This window comes from Leptonychotes weddellii, chromosome 3 (genome assembly GCF_054177405.1).
Source record: "Leptonychotes weddellii isolate Sample4059 chromosome 3, ASM5417740v2, whole genome shotgun sequence".
Lineage (NCBI taxonomy): Eukaryota > Metazoa > Chordata > Mammalia > Carnivora > Phocidae > Leptonychotes > Leptonychotes weddellii.
The window spans coordinates 166,265,274-166,287,511 of NC_138371.1; the positions used below are offsets into that span (position 1 = coordinate 166,265,274).

A 22,238-nucleotide genomic window follows, 5' to 3' on the forward strand; every position below is an offset into this window, starting at 1 on the left:
AGAAAAAACAAATCTTGCCTAATCCTCCCCTATCACAGATGTTCATATTCTATCCCAAATAATGTTCACATTTTGATATCTTCCCTTTTAAACTTTTTATGCTTGCTTTTATTTCATTGTTAAGCTCAAATAGCTCTTTTCTGTGATAGTGAATATAGGAGAAATGTCTGAAATAGCTTGATTTTCATATTTATTTAGTTTTAAAAATCTTAATTGCCATACTTTATATTACAAACTGAACCACTGTGAAGGTTCAAAAGATGTTCTGGGAAATCTGTTAGGAAATATTTTGATTTTTATTAGGATGAATTGTTTGACTTTTAGATAGATTTATAGATACCTATGTAAATTGTTTTTTGTTTGCTTTTAGCTGATCACATATGGTTCTGATAGAACTGAAGCACTGAAGAGAATGGAAGATGCACTGGATAATTACGTTATTCGAGGTGAAAACAAACGTTTGGGGTCTTATTATTATACATGGTGTCCAGTTCTAGAAAACAGCTTGAAGATACGCTAGAGAATTCAGTAGAAAATGTGGTTACTATGTGTTTAAATAGAAATAAGAAAAACTTGATCTAAACTGACATGCTAATTAAGAATAGGTATTTCATTTTCTTTAGCAGCCCTATACTCTACGTATATACCTTCAATTATTTAATTAACCTTATGATTCATGACCTTTACTAGATGAGCATTTAGTATTTTTATGTACTGTGTGGAAAATGGTTCTAATATTCTGAAGTCTGTTACTGGCCAGTGCAGCAAATTAGCTATTTATCGTCTTTTGTCGTTGTCGATGATGTTTTGTAGGATGAAACTTTGAAAATGCATGGAGATATAAAATACAGTCACCTGCAGTTGACTAATTTGGGAGTAGAGGGAATAGCCCTTTGTGTCTGTAAGAGCAAATTATAAAATATTCTCTAGCAAATGCAATTTTGTTACCTCATGTACATACAGGTCAGTACTAATGCTTAAGAAAGTGTGATTCTGTAAGCCTTTAGGATGTAAAGCAATAACTGAATTAGGAGCAACCATTTTACTTTTATATGTATATATAAAAGATTTTATCTTTAAGTAATCTCTACACCCTGTGTGGGGCTCAAACTTACAACCCTGAGATCAAGAGTTGCATGCTTCACCGACTAAGCCAGCCAAGTGCCTCACAGCCATTTTATTTAAATAATGAAATCAAAGTTATCCTTACTCCCCTTAAGGAGTAAATTATGTTGTAAATTGTATTAGCAACTTTTCATTAGTCGTGAAAAGATCATTTCATTTTAGTCCAGCATAAATTATCATCAACTTCAGAAAAATTGAGTTTAACATTAAATTTAAAGTGTAAAATATAAGTTCACTTTGCGTTGTAAGTGAATAGTGTGGGTCTAAGAACATTCCATGGGAAGGACTGGTCTGGGTAGTTTTGCTGTTTTTTCATGGCTCATTAAAACAGTGGAGCTAGGAGGCTAAAATTTGGAGGCTGAGGTGTTAGAACAGTGGTGGAGTATGATTACCTGGCCCCCATCAAGCCCATACAGAGCTTTATGCAGTTTCAAAAAGATTCCCTTTAAGGGGACACAGCCTGTAGGTCAGAAGGCTTGGCAAGTGGACTACAACTTTGTGTGAATTAGAAAAAGTGCTCTTTTCTCAGGGTGTATTCAGCCCTGAGACAGAGAGCCCAGCTTAGCAATGTAGCATGTCAAACCCTTACTCTGCACCATTGACCCAGTGCCTTTGTGCAGTAAACAGTTCATACAATGGTACAGTAGTGGCTCAGGACAATTGAGTGGACTTTATTTATTTATTTTTTTTGAGAGCGTGAGTGGTGGGATGGGGTGGTGGCCAGTTGGGGGGAGGGGCGGGAGAGGAGGGAGAGAATCCCAAGCAGGCTCCGTGCTGACACGGGGCTCCATCTAATGACCCTGAAATCACCCCCTGAGCCAAAATCAAGAGTCAGATGCTTGACTGGTTGAGCCACCCAGGGGCCCCTAGAGACTATTTTTACATTTCTCTGCTCATTTTTGTCTATGGTGAAAAATAGTCATCCAGTCCTCACTTTTCCTCATTTTTTTCTCTTGTTGGATCTGGAGAAATTTCTTCCCTCCTTTTCCTTTTACTGTCACTCTCTTTTCTTAACATTTGTTAACTGACAAGTAACAGTGATTGTATCTAACCTTATGGGCTCGTGATTCACCTTTGTTAATGGAAAGAAAACAGTAAGCTCTCAAGGGAAATCAGTTGTAATAAAAAAAATTATCAGTAACATCAGTATCCAAAGCATATACACATTTGAAAAATCCTCTTCACATTCTTTTTAGCTCATTCTCTAGTTCTTTTTTAGCTTTAATTGTGGAGTATTTAATATATTTTTTAACTCTGCCAAGTTCCACCATAAGCAGCATTTTTTCTCTAAATATTGGTTAAGTAGGCCTGGAAGGGTCTATTTTCCTTAGAAATAATATCCCCCCAAATGTGTGTTTGAAACACACATCTAGTTTGGGTGTTTGTCTCTGTGTGTTTAACTACACGCAAATAGACATAAACAAGGTACTTGGGGATATTATTCCCAGAGGCCTTTAAAGTATTTGTAAGAGTTTTCTAGATTCCTACCCCCAACGAGTATTTTTGTAATTTTTATTCTGGTTGTTGAATTAGATTTTGGTTAATTTGGGTTTTGCTCTAATGAGCTTGAGTGGTAAATTCATGAATTTGAGGTAGTCAGTTTGACAAAGAATATTTTGTCAAATCACATCTCTATTAAATTTTGATGGAACGTAGTGGCATGGCATATGGGCAGTTTGTCAAAATACTAGCGTTGTATGCTACTCTGGCTTCTGAAAGGAATACTCCTTCATATTTATAGAATACACTTTCAGGTTTTATATTTAAATGAATGCCATTTTACTTACTCAACATCATATATTCACTAGTTACTACATTTTTAATTTATTTTTATTTAGTTTTTAAAGATTTTATTTATTTATTTGCCAGAGAGAGACACAGCGAGAGAGGGAACACAAGCAGGGGGAGTGTCAGAGGGAGAGGCAGACTCCCCGCCGAGCAGGGAGCCCGATGCAGGGCTCGATCCCAGGACCCTGGGATCGTGACCTGAGCCGAAGGCAGACGCTTAACGACTGAGCCATCCAGGCGCCCCTATTTTACTTTTTAAAAAGATTTTATTTATTTATTTGACAGAGAGGGAGAGGGAGCATGAGCAGGGGGAGGGGCAGAGAGAGAAGCAGACTCCCTGCTGAGCAAGGAGCCTGATGCAAGAGTGGATCCTAGGGTCCCGGATCATGACCTGAGCTGAAGGCAGATGCTTAACCGAGTGAGCCACCCAGGTGCCCCTAGTTACTACATTTTTAAATTAAGTGACTTAAATACAGATTAGTAGGCTTGCTGTTATTCTCCTAACTTTATATGTATCATATGTAATATAAAATGTGTTTCATTGAGCAGATAGTTTTTTTCCATGCTTAATATGAAATTTCTGCTTTTGGTTCACTGTGATACAATAGAAAGAAATCAGACAGGCCTGGATTCCTATCCTGTCCTGACACCATTTAGTAACTACGTGATTTTCAACTTTTTGAGGAACCTCCATAACCAGAGTGGCTGCACCAGCTTGCATTCCCACCAACAGCGTAGGAGCGTTCCCCTTGCTCCGCATCCTCACCAGCATCTGTCGATTTCTGACTTGTTAATTTTAGGCATTCTGACTGGTGTGAGGTGGTATCTCATTGTGGTTTTGATTTATATTTCCCTGATGCCAAGTGCTGTTGAGCACTTTTTCATGTGTCTGTTGGCCATTTGGATGTCTTCTTTGCAGAAATGTCTGTTCATGTCTTCTGCCCATTTCTCGATTGGATTATTTGTTCTCTGGGTGTTGAGTTTGGTAAGTTCTTTATAGATTTTGGATACTAGCCCTTTATCTGATATGTCATTTCATTGCACCCTGTTCTGCTTCTTCAAAGCATTTACCATAACTGTAATTAAAATATTAGTTGTCTAGTTGCTAAATGTTGGATTATCTCATAAGAAAATTAGGAACGTGAGGGCAGTGATGGTGTTTATCCTGTTTACTTGTATATTATTAGTGCTTAGCAGTGCCTGACACATGGTAGGTGAGTAATATTTGTTGAATGAATTAATGAATGAGTGATAATGTCCCTATTTCAAGGAGTTTCTAGTAAACTTGATATGAAACAGACAGAAAGATAACGTGAATTCATAGTTGCTGTAATGGTGGAGTAAAAAAGTATTTTTCTTTCCTCACCTCTGTATTTGGTTCTTTGAAAGTAATGTGAGCACTGTCTTAGGACTTACATGTGACTCTGTTGAGAGTACCTCACTTTGTGCTTCCTTTGAACGGCTCCCCAGAGTGGCAGCATTTTTTAAAAGACTGATAACTCACTGTGGAGGGGAAATACAGGGGATGGGCACACTTGGGAGTGTTTGGAGTATGACTTGCTCTTATCTTTTGGGATGATGATCTGGCATTGGATGTTAAAAGTGCATACTCTTTGACCTACCTGTTCAGTCTTTAGGAATCTTATCCTACAGAATTAAAAGACTGAATTGTGAGGTAATGTTAACGAGGACATTTATGACAGCATTGTTTACAGTAGCACAAATTCTAACCAACCGAAGTGTCCACCAAATGGATGGACTGAAAGAATTACTATGCATCTTCAGTGTAAGTTACTACTTAGCTGGTACTTGAAGACATGTCCTTACATTAAGTAGGAAGGCAATTTGCAGAGTAAGGTATGGTGCAGTCTGACGTTAGTTAAGCCACCTTCCCATCCTACAATATCTTTATTGTTTTTGGATGAGCATAGAGAAAGATGTGGATGTATACACATCATATTGAAATATAAATATAAATATAAATATAAACATATATATATAAATATATATAATATATAAATATATATATATATAGTTCGCTCAAAACGTTTATCAGAAGTTTGTTTTCTCTTGATACATTCCCCGCAGGCTTTTTATTTTAGGTATTTTCAAACCTAGAGAAAAGTTGGATGAATAGTACATTGCACACCTGTATGCTCTTCACCTAGATTGCTAAGCTTTTCTATATCTTTTTTTCCTCCGTCTCTCCCTTTCTTTGCCTTCTCCTTTCTCCTTTTTGCTCTTATTCCTTCCCTTCCCTTCTTGTTTTTTTCCTCAACTATTTGAAAGAAAGTTGCAGACGTCATGATACGTGACTCCTAAATATTTCAGTATGGATCACTTTCCTACAGAATCACAATAGCATTATCACACTCAAGAAAATTAACAGAAATCTCATAATATCATCTAATGTATAGTCCATATTCAAGTTTCTTCAATTCTGCAAAGAACTGTCTTTTTTTTTTTTTTTAAATCTTTTTTTAATACCATCCACAATCCAGTCAGAGTTTACACATTGATTTTATTTATGTCTCTTTATTATCTTGCTCTTTTTCTTTTTGGATTTCTTATCATTAACTCTTCAGAAGAGTCCAGGGGAGCTGACTTGCAAAATGTCTCACATTCTAGATTGGAGGTTTCAGTATTGGTCCAGTCAAGGCACCTGGGAAATGAGGTGGAGAGGTGGGGGTTGCATTTGGAACAAGAAATTTATTTTGAATTGGTGATTTTGAATATGGTGTAGTTAGCGAACCTTAGATGATTTCACGGTGTGACTCTGGGACTAGGTGGCTAAAGTAAGAGAGGAGATTATTTGAAATGAGATCCTAAGGGCTGAGTGGTGAGGATGTTGCCTGAGTCATCCACACAAGGTGACAGGAGTTAGGATCCGAAGGAAGGTCATAAGTCGAGTGACATAAATTCTGCAGCAAATACTGGGTTGTGACGATGAAGTTGGTAGATGACAGGGAATTGGAGAAGATTTTTTGACCAGATAAAATAAACCTCAAGGAAAAAGAAGTTTCTCCAAGGATTAGAAGAGGTAATGTTCTAGAAATAGTTAGGCTGTAATCTAAATGTTCTAATGTGTCATGACATGGATCTCAAGGAGGTATGTGAGGACTGCTGGAGAAGTGAGGTCCTTGAGGGCACTGAAGTTTTCAGGTGAGGCAAGATGATAGATGGAATGTTCCCTGAAAATACCCCTCAGTATACCTGACTGATGATCGTGGAGTAGCCGTCTCAGAAAATATTGTGGAGTGGCTTGGAAAAGAATTGGCAGAGGTATTTTGGGGAGGTGGGAGTAGTTGGATGAGCTGATGTTCTAAGGCTGAGGGATGGCCAAAGAAGCTAATCCTTCTGGAAGTGGGTGCAGAGTCCCTGAAGTACCTGGTAGGAAGGTGAGCCCTTGGGCTCAGAAAAGTGGTTGCAAAGGCGTTGTGAGGGGGCTGGGTCTATCCACTTCATCTAAATAGCCTCTGACTTGATTTCCCCTTCTTTGGCTCTGCCATCCCATGCTACTACTACGTATGTCATGGCCCAGTGTAATAGCTTTCTGAATGGGTTCTCTGTATATACTCTTTATCTGCACCAATCCATTCTTCCGTATGGACAAAGTAGACATTAAAGTACAATCCTAATGATCCCTTCCCTGCTTAAAACTCTTTAATGTCTCCCCATTGCATTCCTGTGACTCTGTGGTCATTTACACCACTTTATCTCATCACTCCCCCTTTCCCTTTGTTCTTCCTCCTTCACTGTTTTCATTTCCTGGGATGCTCTATCCTCTTCCTACCTGAGGACCTTCATAGTTAGGCTGTAATCTAAGCAGTTATAACAGAGAATAAAAAACATAGTGACCTAAGAAAGATACGATTTAACTTCTCTGCCATTGTCATTGTCTCAAAAGGAGATTGTCAAGGGCTGGTAAGGAGACTCTTAGATTCACAGCAGATGGTTTTCATTTGGGGGCCCCAGAGTGGCTGCTTTTATACCCATCATCCAGCCTCAGCAGGAAGGTGGCAGGGGGAGTTCACACCCATTTTTTTTTTTTTTTTCCAGGGCATAACCTAGAAAGCACCTTTAATTCTCCTCCCATCCTATTGGCGTTTAATCACGTGGTCGTACATAGCTACTAGGAAGATGGGAAATGTAGATGTCAAGGGGGCCATATACTAAGCTAAAAAGTAGCGTTTCTCTTATTAAAGGAAAAAGAATAGATATTGGTGGATGACTAGGGGAAGTAAGAATATATACGTGTATCTGCTCATTTCTGGAAACACATAAACATACACAAGAGCAGAACTAATAAGATGGTGTATTTACAGGGTGTGGAGGGAGGATCGGGGAGAAATGTTTGGGGGATGGGAAACAAAGTACAAGGAATGAAAGGGAGAGACTTCTTGGATTTTACTTTTAGAATTCTGACATTAATATTTCAAAATAAAATTAATATTCTGGGGAAGAAACTCAAAGTGGAGTACAAACAGAGACAAATGGATAGTACTGTATGAATAATCATGGTGAACAGGGGTGGGGAGGGGGGAGAGAAAAAAAAAATCTAGCCTTAAATAACTTTTAGCCATATTTTGACCGGATACCCTCAAGCTAAATACAAAATGTATAAACAAACATTAATAGGTTTGTTTTTCCTAGTTCATGGGTTAGCAGTTCTGAAACCAATTTATGTGTATTCTGGGATTGAGGAAATAAATACATGGATTGTGGATAAGATGAGTGACATTTCTCATTGTCAGAGAAAGAAGTTATAGATGTGGAAATGGATGAGGATACAGTGAACCTTGTGGTGTGGAGTTGAAACGCGGTATCAGTGTAAACTTGTGTTTTTTTTTTTTTAAGATTTTATTTATTTATTTATTTGACACACAGAGAGACAGCGAGAGAGGGAACACAAGCAGGGGAACTGGGAGTGGGGGAAGCAGGCTTCCTGCGGAGCAGGGAGCCCGATGCAGGGCTCGATCCCAGGACCCTGGGATCACGACCCGAGCCGAAGGCAGACGCCCAACGACTGAGCCACGCAGGTGCCCCTAAACTTGTGATTTTTAACATAGATTGAAAAATAAGTGTACAGATGTTATTGTGTGCGTGTGTGTTTGTGTGTACATATATACACATAGTCTCTAGCTCAGGGTTTCTTTAGCCCTGTTGGGGTAGACGATTTTTTGTTGTGTGGGGGGGCTGTCCTTCACATTGTAGGATATTTATTATCACCCTTGTCCTCTACTCACTAAATGACTGTAGTGTCCCCTCAATTGTGACAATCAGGTATTTCCAGACACTGCTATATGTCATGAGGGAGGGAGGCAAATCACCCTCGATTGAGAACCACTGGCCTGCTGAGAGGTCATGGAAACATTGACACCCATAGCGATGAGCATACCAAGAACCCAGATCTTATTTTTTAAATACCATTGTCTCATAAATGGAACCAGTACTCCATGGTAAAATGGCTGATTTCCGGAAGAGTGTTAAGATGAGTCTGAAACATCTTGTATAAGAAAGTAATATGATGATATGTTAAAAAGACACAGGAGCCAGCTCTAAGGGGTTACCAATGGCCAACCTGGGAAAACTTCAGCAACAAAATAAATAATGGTAGCAATGGATTAAAGCCCTTGGAATAAGATAAGAGTCCGTGGGGTCATACTGACATAAATAGATAAGAAAGATAAAAGGGGGAAGAGGCACAGCTCTTTTCTACAGTAGATTTTTAATTGATGTAGAAAAATCCCCATTTGTGCCCACTTGTTTAGGTAAGAATCATCAATGACAGATGCTAAAATTAGTGGGTGAAAATATGATGAGCAACAGGTATTTGCATAGTTTCATAGTATATCCCGAAGAGATACGATAGTGGGAAATATAATATCTTCAAAATGAACAGACCTGGCAGTTTACCCAAATGCTCACAATTAATATCACTGGTAGGGGGACGTATCAAACATCATGTGCCTCTTGATGTATGATGTGCTGAAAACAGCACATTGTTTCTGTGATGTTCTCCCCAACATGTATAACCTGGATATAATCATGAGGAAACAGCAGACAAACCAAATTGGAAGACAGTGTGTGAAATAAATGGCTTGCACTCTTCCAAAGTGTCAAGGTCAAGAAACAACAAAAGTGGATCAACTTATCTAGATCAAAGGAAACTAAGGCTACGTGACAACTAAATGCAGGATTAGTTCTTGGACCAGAAAAAAAAGTTTTTCTTTTGTAGTAAAGGTCATAAATGAGACAGTTGGTGAAATTTGAGTAAGGTTTGCAGATTAGATAATGATACTGTTACCAATGTTAATTTTCAGATCTGGTCATTGTACTGTGATTACATGAGAGACTTACCTTGGTTTTAGGAAATACTGAAGTATGTAGAGGTAAAGTACATCCTGTTTTCGACTTACCCCCAGATATGTAAGGAAAAGAGTGTGTGTGTGTGTGTGTGTGTGTGTGTGTGTGTGTGTGTGTGTGTGTATAACGGGAAAAAAAAATGAATGATAAATGTGTTAACAGATGTTAACATTTGGTGACTCTGGGTGAAGGATATACAATAATTCTTCATACTATTTTTGTGGGTTTTTTTTTGTAATTCTGCAATTATTCCAAAATAAAAAGTTCAAAAAAATAGGTGACGAGGAGCATGTGCCTCCTCCCCCCAAAGCTAGGGAATTTTATTTAAGGAATAAAAACAGATGTATTTGTGATTCTATATTATTCATCTGATGAATTCTAAAGGATAGAGGGCTTAAAGAAATTGTTTTGTAAAGGGCAGAAAAGGAAGGACAGTTTACTGTCTTGTTGGATGACTGCTTAGTTCAAATAATATTTTTTTTCTCAAGTTGATTGTGAGCTTTTATTAAAATAAAAAATCTTGAGAGCAAAAATGTAATTTGGTTCAAGTTAATTTCTGAGTCCCCATGAAATAAGCAGTGGCTTTTGGCCTCCGTTTGATCCTGGCAGCGTGTGCAGCTAATGTCTGGCCAGTGTTTTGGAAACAGCAGGTAGTCAGGAGAAAGCTGCTCCTAGGGGTCCTCTCCTCTGTGGCCTGGTCGTGACTTCCCATACAGATGGGACCCCGTGAACTTTGGCAGAGGTCATTTTCAATTCCCTGTCTAAAACTCAGAGCCATAATTTTTATGAGTATATGATTAATAATATCATTGAAGTTATAAACTACATCTCAGAGTACCTCTACAACCGACTTCGTGTTTGAACAAGGATCAGTTGAAAGAACATTGTCTTTCCTGGGACTTGGAAAGAAAGTAAACTCCGTACAAAATGATAACTTTCAGATGTGTAGGATCTCTCTTAACAGTTCCATGATTTTTTCCATCTATCTGGTCTTTTGAGCTTTTAGGAAAAGCAAATAGTTTTTTTGATTATTCCCCCACTTGGCTTTAGAACTAATTAATGTACAGTAGTCTTTGGAGTCAGTGAGGCCCCTAGATTTGGGTTGTCTGCCATTAGCTACTGTTTTATCTTCTAGTCCTTCGGAAAGAGAATCAGATAATGAGTGGATGGTAATATTTTATTCAGAGAACATTTAAAGAGAAACTGCATTTGTGTAGTAATTTTATTCCTGAAACGTCTTTTAGCAAGATAAAAGTCTGTTTTCATGCTCTATTTACTATTCAAGTAGAAAGATTTTTGAAAGTCCAGGCTTCATTTGTGTGCTTGAATGGCTCTGCTCTTTGATATCCAAAATGTAAATTAATATTTGCTTATAATTCCTTTGACTTACATTTTCTAAAATTGCTTACTTTTTCAACTTTGAATGTAGAATAAAAGTATAACATATCATTTATCCTGTAAAACTGCATACATTTTAATTTTTTGATGTCCTCAGTCACAAATTGGTCACTGAGTGTCAGAAAACAATCTTATTTTTGTTCAGATGATTATTATTTCTGAAATCTGCGTTAGAGTTTCCTGAAGACAGTCTCAGGCTCACAGGAGAGCAGGAAAATTTATACTATCACTAGGCTGTAACGGGAGAGCCAGTAAAGTTAAATACGAAATATAAAAGTCTAAAACAGTATTATTTTTATTTAACTGAAGGACAAAAATCCTGAAAGTTAGATTGCCTTTCTAAATTATTTATTTATACGTGAACTTACAAATGGAAACATTCTGAAATATTAATTTGCACATAAGAACACTGTTTTTGGAAATAAAATCCAGCTGCACCTTGATCTTCTAGTTTTCATCCTTTTCAGCTTCTTCTTTAGTATCTTATTTTTTCTAAAACTTCAGTTATTATATAGGAATAAGTTACATACTGCTGGCTTTGTCTTGCGTTTCTCTGTTTCCCGTTCTGAATTCCTCCATGTGGACGTCTGCCTCCATGCTTTGTATGTTCTGGGTGGATCTGCGTTCTAATTGGCCTGCTCTTCTGAACTTTAACCCCTCAGACACCATCAGTCTCTTCTCCCAGGTTTCTCCAGTTTAACTTGTCCACAGTGGATCAGATGTTTTCCTTTCAACCTGTTTCTTTTCATGAAGTGGTGGCTTCTGTCATGTAGTGTGCCAGAGCCAGAAGGGACTTATCTTCCCCATTCTTTTTTTTTTTTTTTAAATACAAGATTTTATTTTTAAGCAATCTATACACCCAACATGGGGCTTGAACTTAGAACTCTGAAATCGGGAGCCGCATGTTCTACCGACGCCCCCATCTCCCCCATTCTTGACATCCACTAAGTCACCATGCCCTCTCTGCCTGCCAAATCTCTTTCAAGCCCAGCTGCTTTCTCTGTATTGCCCACACCCTCGCTGTGGTCAGAGGCCTTGCCATTTTTCAGCAAGTCTCCGCAGTTGTCAGCTAATGGTTTTTTCCATCTTCACGCCCCCCTTTCCCCAGTCCCCTTTCCAGTAGTAACCAGCATGATTCCTGGAGCACAAACCTAGTCGTACCTGCCCTGCGTCACCCATTCTGGTTGCCCTCAAGGAGAAGTAAAATCTTTGCATGGCTGTCAGACCTGAACGCCCCTGTTGGACTTTTCACGTTCACCACTCTCTCCTTTGCTCATGCTCTTTGGCCATGGTGTCCTTCTTTCATTTCTCTCCACAGAAATACCTGGTGGTATCCATTTGCTTTTGACAACAGTAAGAATATATTTTTTAAAAGATTTTATTTATTTATTTTAGAGAGAGAGTGCAAGCACCCGTGTGCACACATGAGACCAGGGGAAGGAGTAGAGGGGGAAGGGGAGTGAGAGGGAGAGAATCCCATGCAGACTCAGAGCCCTGAGTGTGGAGCCTCTGTGGGGCTTGATCCCAGGACCCTGAGATTGTGACCTAAACTGAAACTGAGAGTCCTACCCTCCACTGACTGGAGCCACGCAGACGCCCCAGCAACAGTGAGAATTCTTAAATATTTTAAGTTTCTCCCTGATATTACCCATCTTTCTTTCTCTATTTCTTCTTCCAGCCAGGAAGATTTGCCTTAAGTCTCCACTATTTTCCTCTCCCTGGAATGCTACATCTCTTGTCACCTATGCATAGAAATTTCTCTGGCGAGCCATACCCTTTTCTTCTTCAAAAGTGCTTTAGTTTTGTCTGTTTGTAAAACATACAGCAAAGGGATTCCGTTCTCTTTTGTAGCCTGACCTCTTTTAATAAAAGGAGTCTTTTATTTTAATTTCCTACTTACTGAGTTTGTCTTTCTAAGCACTCCTAGCATGTTGCTTTCAATTGCTCTTCATTTTCATCTACCCAAATATCACCTATAATATAGGCAGATGACACATTTTTGCAATGATTTGTTAGGTTTATTTGTGTCATCAGAAGGTTCTTATACCTTCCAATACTTTCCTCATAGAAATAGGCATAATTACAACAGCCCTTCTAGTCATTACCCACAGAGCAAGGTTGGGTTAACTGTGCCTTTGTCCAGGGCATGTCCTATGAATGATATTTACTAGGTCATTGTCTATAGGTGATAACTTCTTCCATGGAAGTTTAGCTAAAGGAATAGCATTAATATTTTAATTTGGAACTTTCTCTAAATGTTTTGAGGTAGTTTGAATAGATTGAAAATTGGTTTTTATAAAAGTTTTAGTCATCTGGTATCTTCTGAGTCAGGAATAGAGATGCTCAGAGTTTCGCACAGGGTTGCTAGGTAGCATGGTCTAATATGCAGAGATGCCTAGAGCAATGCCTAGGTGGATGTATCAAGTTGGTTGGTTCAGAGATGGGAAATCATATTGAAAGGTATGCCCTTCTCCCCCATATGTATACATTAGAGTACAGGATAACCTGCTGTAACAAAGATTCTTAAATACAGTGGTATAAATAAGATAGAAAATTATTTACTAATTTTTTTTTTTTTAAGAAGGGGGCTTGAGGGGGAGGGGCGGAGAGAGAGGGAGAGAGAATCTCAAGCAGGTTCCACTCCCAGCACAGAGCCCAACATGGGGCTCAATCTCAAAACCCTGAGATCATGACCTGAGCCGAAATTAAGAGTCAGATGCTTAACCACTCGGGTGGTTGCGAGTTGGATGCTTAAGCCACTCAGGTTCCCTGAAAATTATTTACTTCTCATTTAACTGTCTGGCTGGTCTATGCTGATGGGGCAAGTTTGTGTCCTGTGGTCATTCCAGGAGATACACCCCTTCCCCCTCCACACCCCCGTTGTGTTGCTCTGCTACACCTTCATTTCCAGAGCTGAGTTCCTGCCATATCAAGAAGCCCATAGGAAGAGGGAGGAAAGGAAGCCCAAGCAATTCTTTGCAAGTAAGTGAAGCCGGAGTTGGATGCGTTGCTCTACCTTCCAGCCCCTCGTCTAGGAATTAGTTTGTCAGGTCCAGCTGTAAGACAGATAGGTAGAGTCTGTGTCTCTGGGGTCTTTCATTCTGCTAAGGCAGAACATTTAAGGAAAAATGAAAAGCACATTTTAGGGGAAACCCACAGGCTGCCATATTTTTTAAACATATATTGCTATTGTATTTCTATTTTACTAAACTTTAGATTCAGTCTCTCTGGATCACGATGTTCTTATTTTTAAATCTCCTTTCTCCTTGTAATTTTCTTATTCTGTGACTGGTTCCTGAAAGTTCCCCCAAAGCAGGTGCCATACTGTCGTATGCAATGTTGGCTCTTACTTTCTTTCCTGTGATGTCTAATTGCACATGAGCAGTAGGTGTAGAGTCAGTGTTGATAGGTAGCGATTAATTCGCTCAGAGTGTCAGCATTGCTGAAAACCTTACAGCAAATGGGAGCAGCCTTTTCTGGGAAGGACTAGAGAGTTAACCAGTTCGACTTCGTGGGACACATAGTCTTTGTTAGAACTGCTTGACTCTTGTAGCACATACATTGGATGTAAATACAGCTGTATTCCAGAAACACTTGATTTACAAAAATAGGGGGCAGTCGGATTTGCAGGCTGAGTTTGCTGACTGCTGCCTATTAGGATGGCTGTGTCTTGTGGATAGAAAGAGTTGTAAACTCGGAGGAACGGGACTCGTGCAGGATGTGAAGCTGGAAGTTAGGGAGAGAGGTTAGTGCGGAGACTCCCGATGGAGCACAACTGCTGTCTGATGTGTATTAACTGTGTGCTGTCTTCTGCTCTGCATCCGTTCTCTTGTGGAAGGATCACAGTGAACACAAAATTAATGCACTTTCCTGAGTGCCTGGCATTGCCTTAAGCGTTACCTCATGATGATAATGCAAAATAGGTTCTGTTGGGATCACCATTTTACAGATGACAGACTAAATCTTTGAGAGGCAAAATCGCTTCCCCAAGGTGAGGGGTAGATCTGGTGCTTGAGCCTGAGGGTCTGATTCTTTGCTTACTTGGGAATAATTTTTGTGAAAGTGAGCACTCTGTAAGACTGAAGCAAGATCAGAATCAGGCTTTCTGGGTTTGTTATGCAGCAGAATGGTATAGATGAGGAAGTGGGTAAGGAAGTGGGATGAAGAAATTGGAAGGAATTAGTAAACCTCACATTAATGCAGCTCTGTCATGCTCTAGTCCTTCTCCTCTTGCGGAAGCCTGATCGAATTCCTGCTTCCCTTGGATTTGACATGCTCTCCTCCTCCCTTTTAGTCCTCTTTACATCTTTGTGATATGCGTGACCAAGATCAAATACTCTCTTCCTAAAGTCCTTCTGTCTCACAGAACTCACCCAATACTGTTTGAATCCTTCTTGTGGCAGTTACCTATTTTTTTTTTTTTTTTAAGATTTTTATTTATTTGAGAGAGAAGGAGAGAGAGAGAGCATATGAGAGGTGGGAGGGTCAGAGGGAGAAACAGACTCCCTGCTGAGCAAGGAGCCCGATGCGGGACTCGATCCAGGGACTCCAGGATCATGACCTGAGCTGAAGGCAGTCGCTTAACCAACTGAGCCACCCAGGTGGCCCGGCAGTTACCTATTTTAACTTTGTAGGAGTCCTTGTGTATTAGGCTCAGTGTTTCTGAGTTTCCTGTTGGATCACAAGCTTTTCTCCCTTACTTTCCCCTTCTTTCTTTCTCTTTTTCTTTCTTTCTCCTCCTCTTCTACTGATTGAAGTATACTTGACATAAAATGAACTTCTCATATTTAGAGTATTCAGTTGCATGAGTTTTGACATATGTGTCCATCTGTGAAGCTATCACCACAATCAAGATACTATCTTTTAAACGTATATTGCTATTGTATCTATCTTTCCGTCACCTCCAAAAGTTTCCTCATTGCCTTTGCAGTCCACCACCTTTCTATCCCTGTCCCAGTGCAACCAGGTGATCTGCTTTCTGTCACTGTATGTTGTTGAGACTTTTCTGAAATTTATGTGAATGGACTCCTACAGTAGTCTCGTTAAATTCAGTGTAATTATTTTGAGATTCATCCTTGTGTATTTTAGTAATTCATTTCTTTTTATTGCTAAATAGAATTCCATTGAATGGACAAATCACATTTTGCTAATTTATTCATCTATTGATTGACATTTAGATTGTTTCCAGTTTTGACTATGGCAAATAAAGCTAATAACTTTTGTGTATAACTGTTTGTATAGATATGTGTTTTTATTTAACTTGGGCAAATATTTAGGAGTGACTTGTCTGAGTCATATGTGTGAGTATATGTTTAACTTTCTCAGAACCTACCAAGCAGTTCCAAGGGATTGTGCCATTTATATCCCAACCACGGGGTGTGACACTTCCGTTCTCCCACATCCCCACTGACATGCTGTTTCTGTCTTTTAACCTTTAGCCACTTTAATTTGGTGTTTGGGGGTATCTCGTTGTATTTCTTTGATGATAGTGATGTGCAGCAACTTCTCATTTGTATATCTTCTTTTGTGAAATGTCTGTTCAGAACCTTTGCCCATTTTTTGCTCTGTCATCTTACTGTGTTTTAAGCATTCTTTATATATTCCAGATGTAAATTTTTTTGTCTGATACATGTGTTGTGAACATTTTCTCTCAGCTTGCCATTTCATTTGCTTAACTGTATCCTTTGAAGCAGACTTTTAAATATTGATAAAGTACACTTTTTTTGTGGCTCACGGTTTTCGTGTACTACCCAAGAATCTGTTGCCTACCTCAAGATAATCAGAATTTTCTCCTGTATTTTCTGTAAGTCTTATAGTTTTAGGTTTTACATTTGATTTGTGATCCAGTGTGGGTTAATTTTGGTGTATGGGTCTGAGTTAGGGTTTTTCTTTTTTCCCAAATGGGTATCTAGTTGTTTCAGTACCATTTACTGAAAAGACATTAATTTCCCTATTGAACTGACTAGGCAGCATAAGCTTCTTAGGTTTGCATTTGGTGTTTTATTGCTACCATAGCTTCAGACATTTTTTGTTATTACTTGAAGTCGAGGAGATGAATAATCTTGTCTGGTTCTTGCATGGTCATAAGACACAGATTCTCTGGATAGTAAGAGACTTCTAACTGACTCGTTCTCTAATTCAATCTGATATCTTTTTTTTTTTTTTTTTTTAGGAGTTACACATAATATTGCATTACTCCGAGAGGTGATAATCAACTCACGCTTTATAGAAGGAGACATCAACACTAAATTTCTTTCTGATGTGTATCCTGATGGCTTTAAAGGTTTGTATGCACTGAAGTATTTTACTGTATTAAAGTTATTACCTTTATACTTTATTTTAATGTATAATTTTTCTATTTTGAAATTAAGGCCTTTAGCCCATACTGTACTAGATTTATTAACATAGAGTATCCTAGACTATTGACATTCGTGATTTTGAGTATTCATGAGCGACTCATGAATGTGCAGTAATCCATCATTTTGTTGAGTGAGGAATTCAACTATGTGGAATGTGGTATGAGTCCAGTGTTGAAGTAAAACATGTAGACAGAGCATTAGCCTACCTGATCTTCTGGTTTCTGAAAGCCAATTCAAATTTGTATTCCCTGCTGCTACATTATATGGGTATATGCAGGAACTCTAATGATTAAAACTTTATGAAAATTAGCACTAAAAATTTCAGAATACCACATGCTATTCCTATTAATGAAAATGAAGATGTTTAAGAAGATTGTTTTTATCCATAAAATGAAGCTTTTAATAAAGTAATGAGGGGAATGTGAAATTTAGCACTCTGAAGTTACCTGTGAGTGTTTCCGGTGGTAGAAAAATTGCTCAAGTGAGAGACCGAGAAAACCCATTAGTGAGCATTAAAAACGTGGTTAAGGGGCGCCTGGGTGGCTCAGTTGGTTGAGCGACTGCCTTCGGCTCAGGTCATGATCCTGGAGTCCCGGGATCGAGTCCCGCATCGGGCTCCCTGCTCAGCGGGGAGTGTGCTTCTCCCTCTTCCCTCCCCCCCCTCATGTGCTCTCTCTCTCTTTCTCTCTCTCAAATAAAATCTTTAAAAAAAAATTAAAAAAAAAAACGTGGTTAATATGTGAGATAAACCAATAGGACTTCCATGTGACTTAATGGAAATGTTATTCCAGTAAAAGCCAGAAGTATCTGCATATGTTTCTGATGAATTTGGGGATATGTGAGGATGAGATTTTTCTCTCACAAATGGCAAGGGTTCTTTAGATCCATTTAGAGTATTTTAGTGTGTAAGATGACTCAGTCATATTAGGGGCTGTGTATAGATTCAGGTCAACTCCATGTATTGGGCTTTTGAATACATTTACAAAGCAATTTCTTAGTTTAGATTTTACAGAACAGGCGCCCCAATGTTCCACGTTCTCAGGAGAACTCAGAAATTTACTTAAAAACCTAACATTGCCATTTTCCAGGGTAAACTTAATATATTACATTTCTGTTTTGATAGGGCATTATCAGCATGGACAGTCTAATTCTCTTAATGCTCATATAAGATAGGAACAGTTTTAAAAATTGTTATAAGTTGTTAGAAGAACCATTATTTAATCTCAGCCTTTATTTTACATGTGAGGAAACAAAAGCTCAGAGAGCGTGATAAGGCTAAATGGCCAGTAATATAATAAAGTATATAATATAAAATACAATAAATGGCCAGTAATTGAACATAGAGTTTCCACCTCCCCCTGTTTCAGTACTCGTTCAGTTCTGGTAGGATTCAAAATCATAAATCATACAGGTTTTTAGAGTATGCTATATATTGTTTTAGAATGCCTATAAGCACTCCAAAAATACACACCTAGCTTTGCCATTCTTAATGTGGACCTCTTACTGTCTTCCCTCATATTATTTTCATGTCTGTTCTTCTCTGAATGGCTACTGTCTCTTGTTCTTCCTATCACTCTCTTTCTCCCTCCCTGTTTTTCCCTAGAGCAGGTATTTGATATATTAAACTGTATCATCTTTGATTGTTTGATATATGTGCCTGAAAGAGACAGCAGGAAGTGGCCACTGAAGTTAATCCAGGATCTTCTCCATATGTTTGAGGCCGGGTCATTTTGCCCCTTTGGGATTACCCGTCTGCTTCCCATCTGTCCAACTATCCTAGGCACTGTTCACAGGCAAGTGCCTGTTTTTATGACTGCATTAAAATTTTCTATTATATATGTTTATTATCCCGAATTTATTTGTAGACTAGGACAGTGTTACTAAAGGTTCTAAGATTGACCTTTGGAATGACTGTGCTTAAAACTAAAACATAGGCTACACAGGAATGTGTTCTTCATATATACTTACTAGATTCTGATGTTGAAATGCTATTGTTCCTTGATTCTGAAAAATAAATGAAAAATGGGGAAGATAATATTTTGATTTTGCAATAAAGGGAAAATGAGGAAGAAGATATTTTAAGAACTATCATTTCAATTGGCCTGTAATGAACACTTTGGACTCCTTTCTCTGCTGCCTTGCTACAGTTTAACCTCTTGCTGCATCAAAGGAAATGATCAGAATTAACTTTTCTCTTGTGGAAAGTTGCATATCTTTAGTAAAAATTTGATTCAACACAAGTAATATACCATTAATTACACTTCGCTCTTTACCATTAAATTTAGTCACTTATTTCTATACCTTTAAAAGTGGTGTAACCAAATCAATGTGAGTTTGCTCCTTGGTGATGTGGTAGAAACCACATCAGGTGGAGTTGTCACGCAAAGGATACTTTATTTGCAGCAAATAAGGAGATCACGGGGAGTAACTTCCAACGCTGTGACTCTCTGAGCATGGTGCATGGGTTCCTATTATTTAGGGTTAGGATGAATATTTAAATAGGGAGCCTTGTCATAGTATGTAAAGACGGGCATAAGGTCACGCATGTGCCATAAGGAAACATGCCTGTACATACATTGTATATTACGTAAACGAGGCTTGTGTTCTTCCTTTGGTGGAGATTTTAGTACAAAAAAGTAAGGATAACTGTCATTCCATTGTCCATCTGCTCAGGTTTGAGTCCGGGGTTGATTTCAAACTGGTCTGGGTGGTCTGGCCAGCTGGAACTCTTTAGGCAGTCGTTATTGCTTGAGGGCTAGTTTCGGTTTCCATCACAGGATTTTATGCCTGTAGAGTCTTTTGTCTGAGTTAAGAGAGAAACTAGAAAGAAGAGTGTAAGGAAAAATTTGGGCCAGAGGTTGGTGAGCACAAACAGGTGGGCAGTAAAGATCATGTCTTGGGGTCTAGCTGGTGATAGTGGTACTTTGATACTTGGACTCCTGTGTTGCCTTTGAGTCATTAAAGTCACTCAACGAATAATTGCTGTAGGCTCTCGAAGAAATTGAAAAACAAATAATGTATTTTCCTTGCACTTAGGAGCTTATATCACAAGAGAAATAAATATGTAAAGAACTAACTACACTACAGGACAAAATAAGTGCTAAGTGAAGATAGAGGCAAAATGTCTGGAGCACAGAAAAAAAAGTAACCAATTCTGATCAAGGGAATCAAGGTTGACCTCAAGGATGAGGCAGTGTTTAGACCATTGTAGCTCCTCTCCAAGGACTCTTCTAGGGCACTGCTGCTCATCTCTGAATCTGTTCTTTCTGATGAGATGCTGATTGTTGGAAATCAGCCTTGGAGAAAGTACTTACAGTAAAGAAACTGCAAATTCTGCACACTGGTGTGTTTCTCTTCTCTTCATACCCAAGTTGGTTGTTAATCATTTACCAGCAAACTGGTGCCTAATCCTTTGACATGACTATTGAGAGCAAACAGAGCCATGAGTACAAAGGAGAAGGATTACCATCTAAGGTGGAAGACCTCAAGGAATCCCTGAGGATGGGAGGTGTTTTAGAACTCATATGAGAGTCAAATGACTGAACTTACTGAAAAATAGTAAGAAAATTTAATTAAGGACATTAAATTAGAGGAGAAAGACTTTAATGAACTAAGAACTGATTTTTAGAAGTGTTTCAGCAAAGTGAAAGGCAGGATGGCCACTTCTAAGAACCAAATTAGTGACCCTAAGGAATAAATGGAAGTTTCTCAAAATATGTAGTAAAAAGGTAAAGTGAAGGAAATAAGGTGTGAAAGCAGAGATGTAGAAGGAAGACCCGAGAGATTTTGTATGTACATAATAGTTCATGAAGAGAAAATGGATAAATGAAGGTTAATTTTAAAAGTAATAGTCGGGTTTTTTTTTTTTTCTTTTCACTGTTCTTGAGAAAACCTTGAAGTGTCATTGGAAAGATTCGTTGAGTTTCAGACAAGATTAATGATAAAAAGTAGCTCTTGTAGGCATATCAAGAACAAAACATTTTTAAAGCTTCTAGAAAGAAAAAAGAAACACCAAGTCATATGCAGAGAATCCTCTTCAGACTCCATATACTGCAAATGAGAAAATCTTAAGATATCTACTTCATTAGAAAGAACTTGACCCAAGAGTACTATACCCAACTAACATATCCTTTGCTTCTCAATTATGGAAAGAGATTTTAGAATAAAGATTCAGAAATATATCATTATATATACCTTTTTTGAGGAAATAACTGAAAAAAGTGCTTTAACCAATTTGAGGTAAAGATGACAGGTTAACTATACACATTTTGGGATGCCTGCGTGGCTCAGTGCTTAAGTGCCTGCCTTTGGCTCAGGTCATGATCCCAGAGTCCTGGGATCGAGCCCCGCATTGGGCTCCCTGCTCAGCGGGGAGCCTGTTTCTCCCTCTGCCTGCTGCTCCCCCTGCTTGTGGTCGCTCTCTCTCTGACAAATAAATAAAATTTAAAAAATAAAGGGCGCCTGGGTGGCTCAGTCGGTTAAGTGTTTACCTTCGGCTCAGGCCTGGGATCGAGTCCCGAAATGGACTCCCTGCACAGTGGGGGGAGTCTGCTTCTTTCTCTGCTCCCACCACTCATGCTCTCTCTGTCTTTCAAAAATAAATAAAATCTTAAAATATTTTTTTCCTAACCTTTGACTTGCTTTTATTATTTATTATTTTTATTATTTATTTATTTTTAAGTAGGCTCCCCACCCAATGTGGGACTCGAACTCATGACCCTAAGATTAGGAGTCACAAGCTCCATTGACTGAGCCAACCAGGCACCCCTGAATTTAGTCTTTTTTTTTTTTGAAGATTATTTATTTGAGAGAGTGAGAATGAGAGAGAGAGAGTACATGAGAGGGGGGAGGGTTAGAGGGAGAAGCAGGCTCCTTGCTGAGCAGGGAGCCTGATGCGGGACTCAATCCAGTGACTCCAGGATCATGACCTGAGCCGAAGGCAGTCGCTTAACCAACTGAGCCACCCAGGCGCCCCTGAATTTAGTCTTTTAAAGACGCAAGTCCATGAGGACAAAAAGAAGAGGTAGCATTCTGGAAAAAGAAGAGCCAAAAGATGATTCTTAACTGACTTAGCAACTTAAGAAAGTTGAATCCTAAGCTGACAACGTGAAAAACTGGGAAATAGCTCATTGTCACCATGGAACCCTGCAGGAGTCTTAGCCACTATTAGGTTCAGATAGCTTGGGAAATTCCTGTAAGTAA

At 38.8% G+C, this 22,238-nt stretch overlaps 1 protein-coding gene across 3 annotated transcripts in view; it reads left to right on the forward strand.

Moving 5' to 3' along the window:
* The window catches only part of PCCA (propionyl-CoA carboxylase subunit alpha), a 369,494-nt gene that overhangs the window by 180,945 nt on the left and 166,311 nt on the right, over positions 1 to 22,238 (forward strand). For all 3 annotated transcript variants that reach the window (XM_081815165.1, XM_081815167.1, XM_081815166.1), the window contains 2 exons: positions 371 to 446; positions 16,850 to 16,960. In XM_081815165.1, coding sequence (XP_081671291.1) covers positions 371 to 446; positions 16,850 to 16,960 — 187 coding nt within the window. The remainder of the gene's footprint in view (positions 1 to 370; positions 447 to 16,849; positions 16,961 to 22,238) is intronic.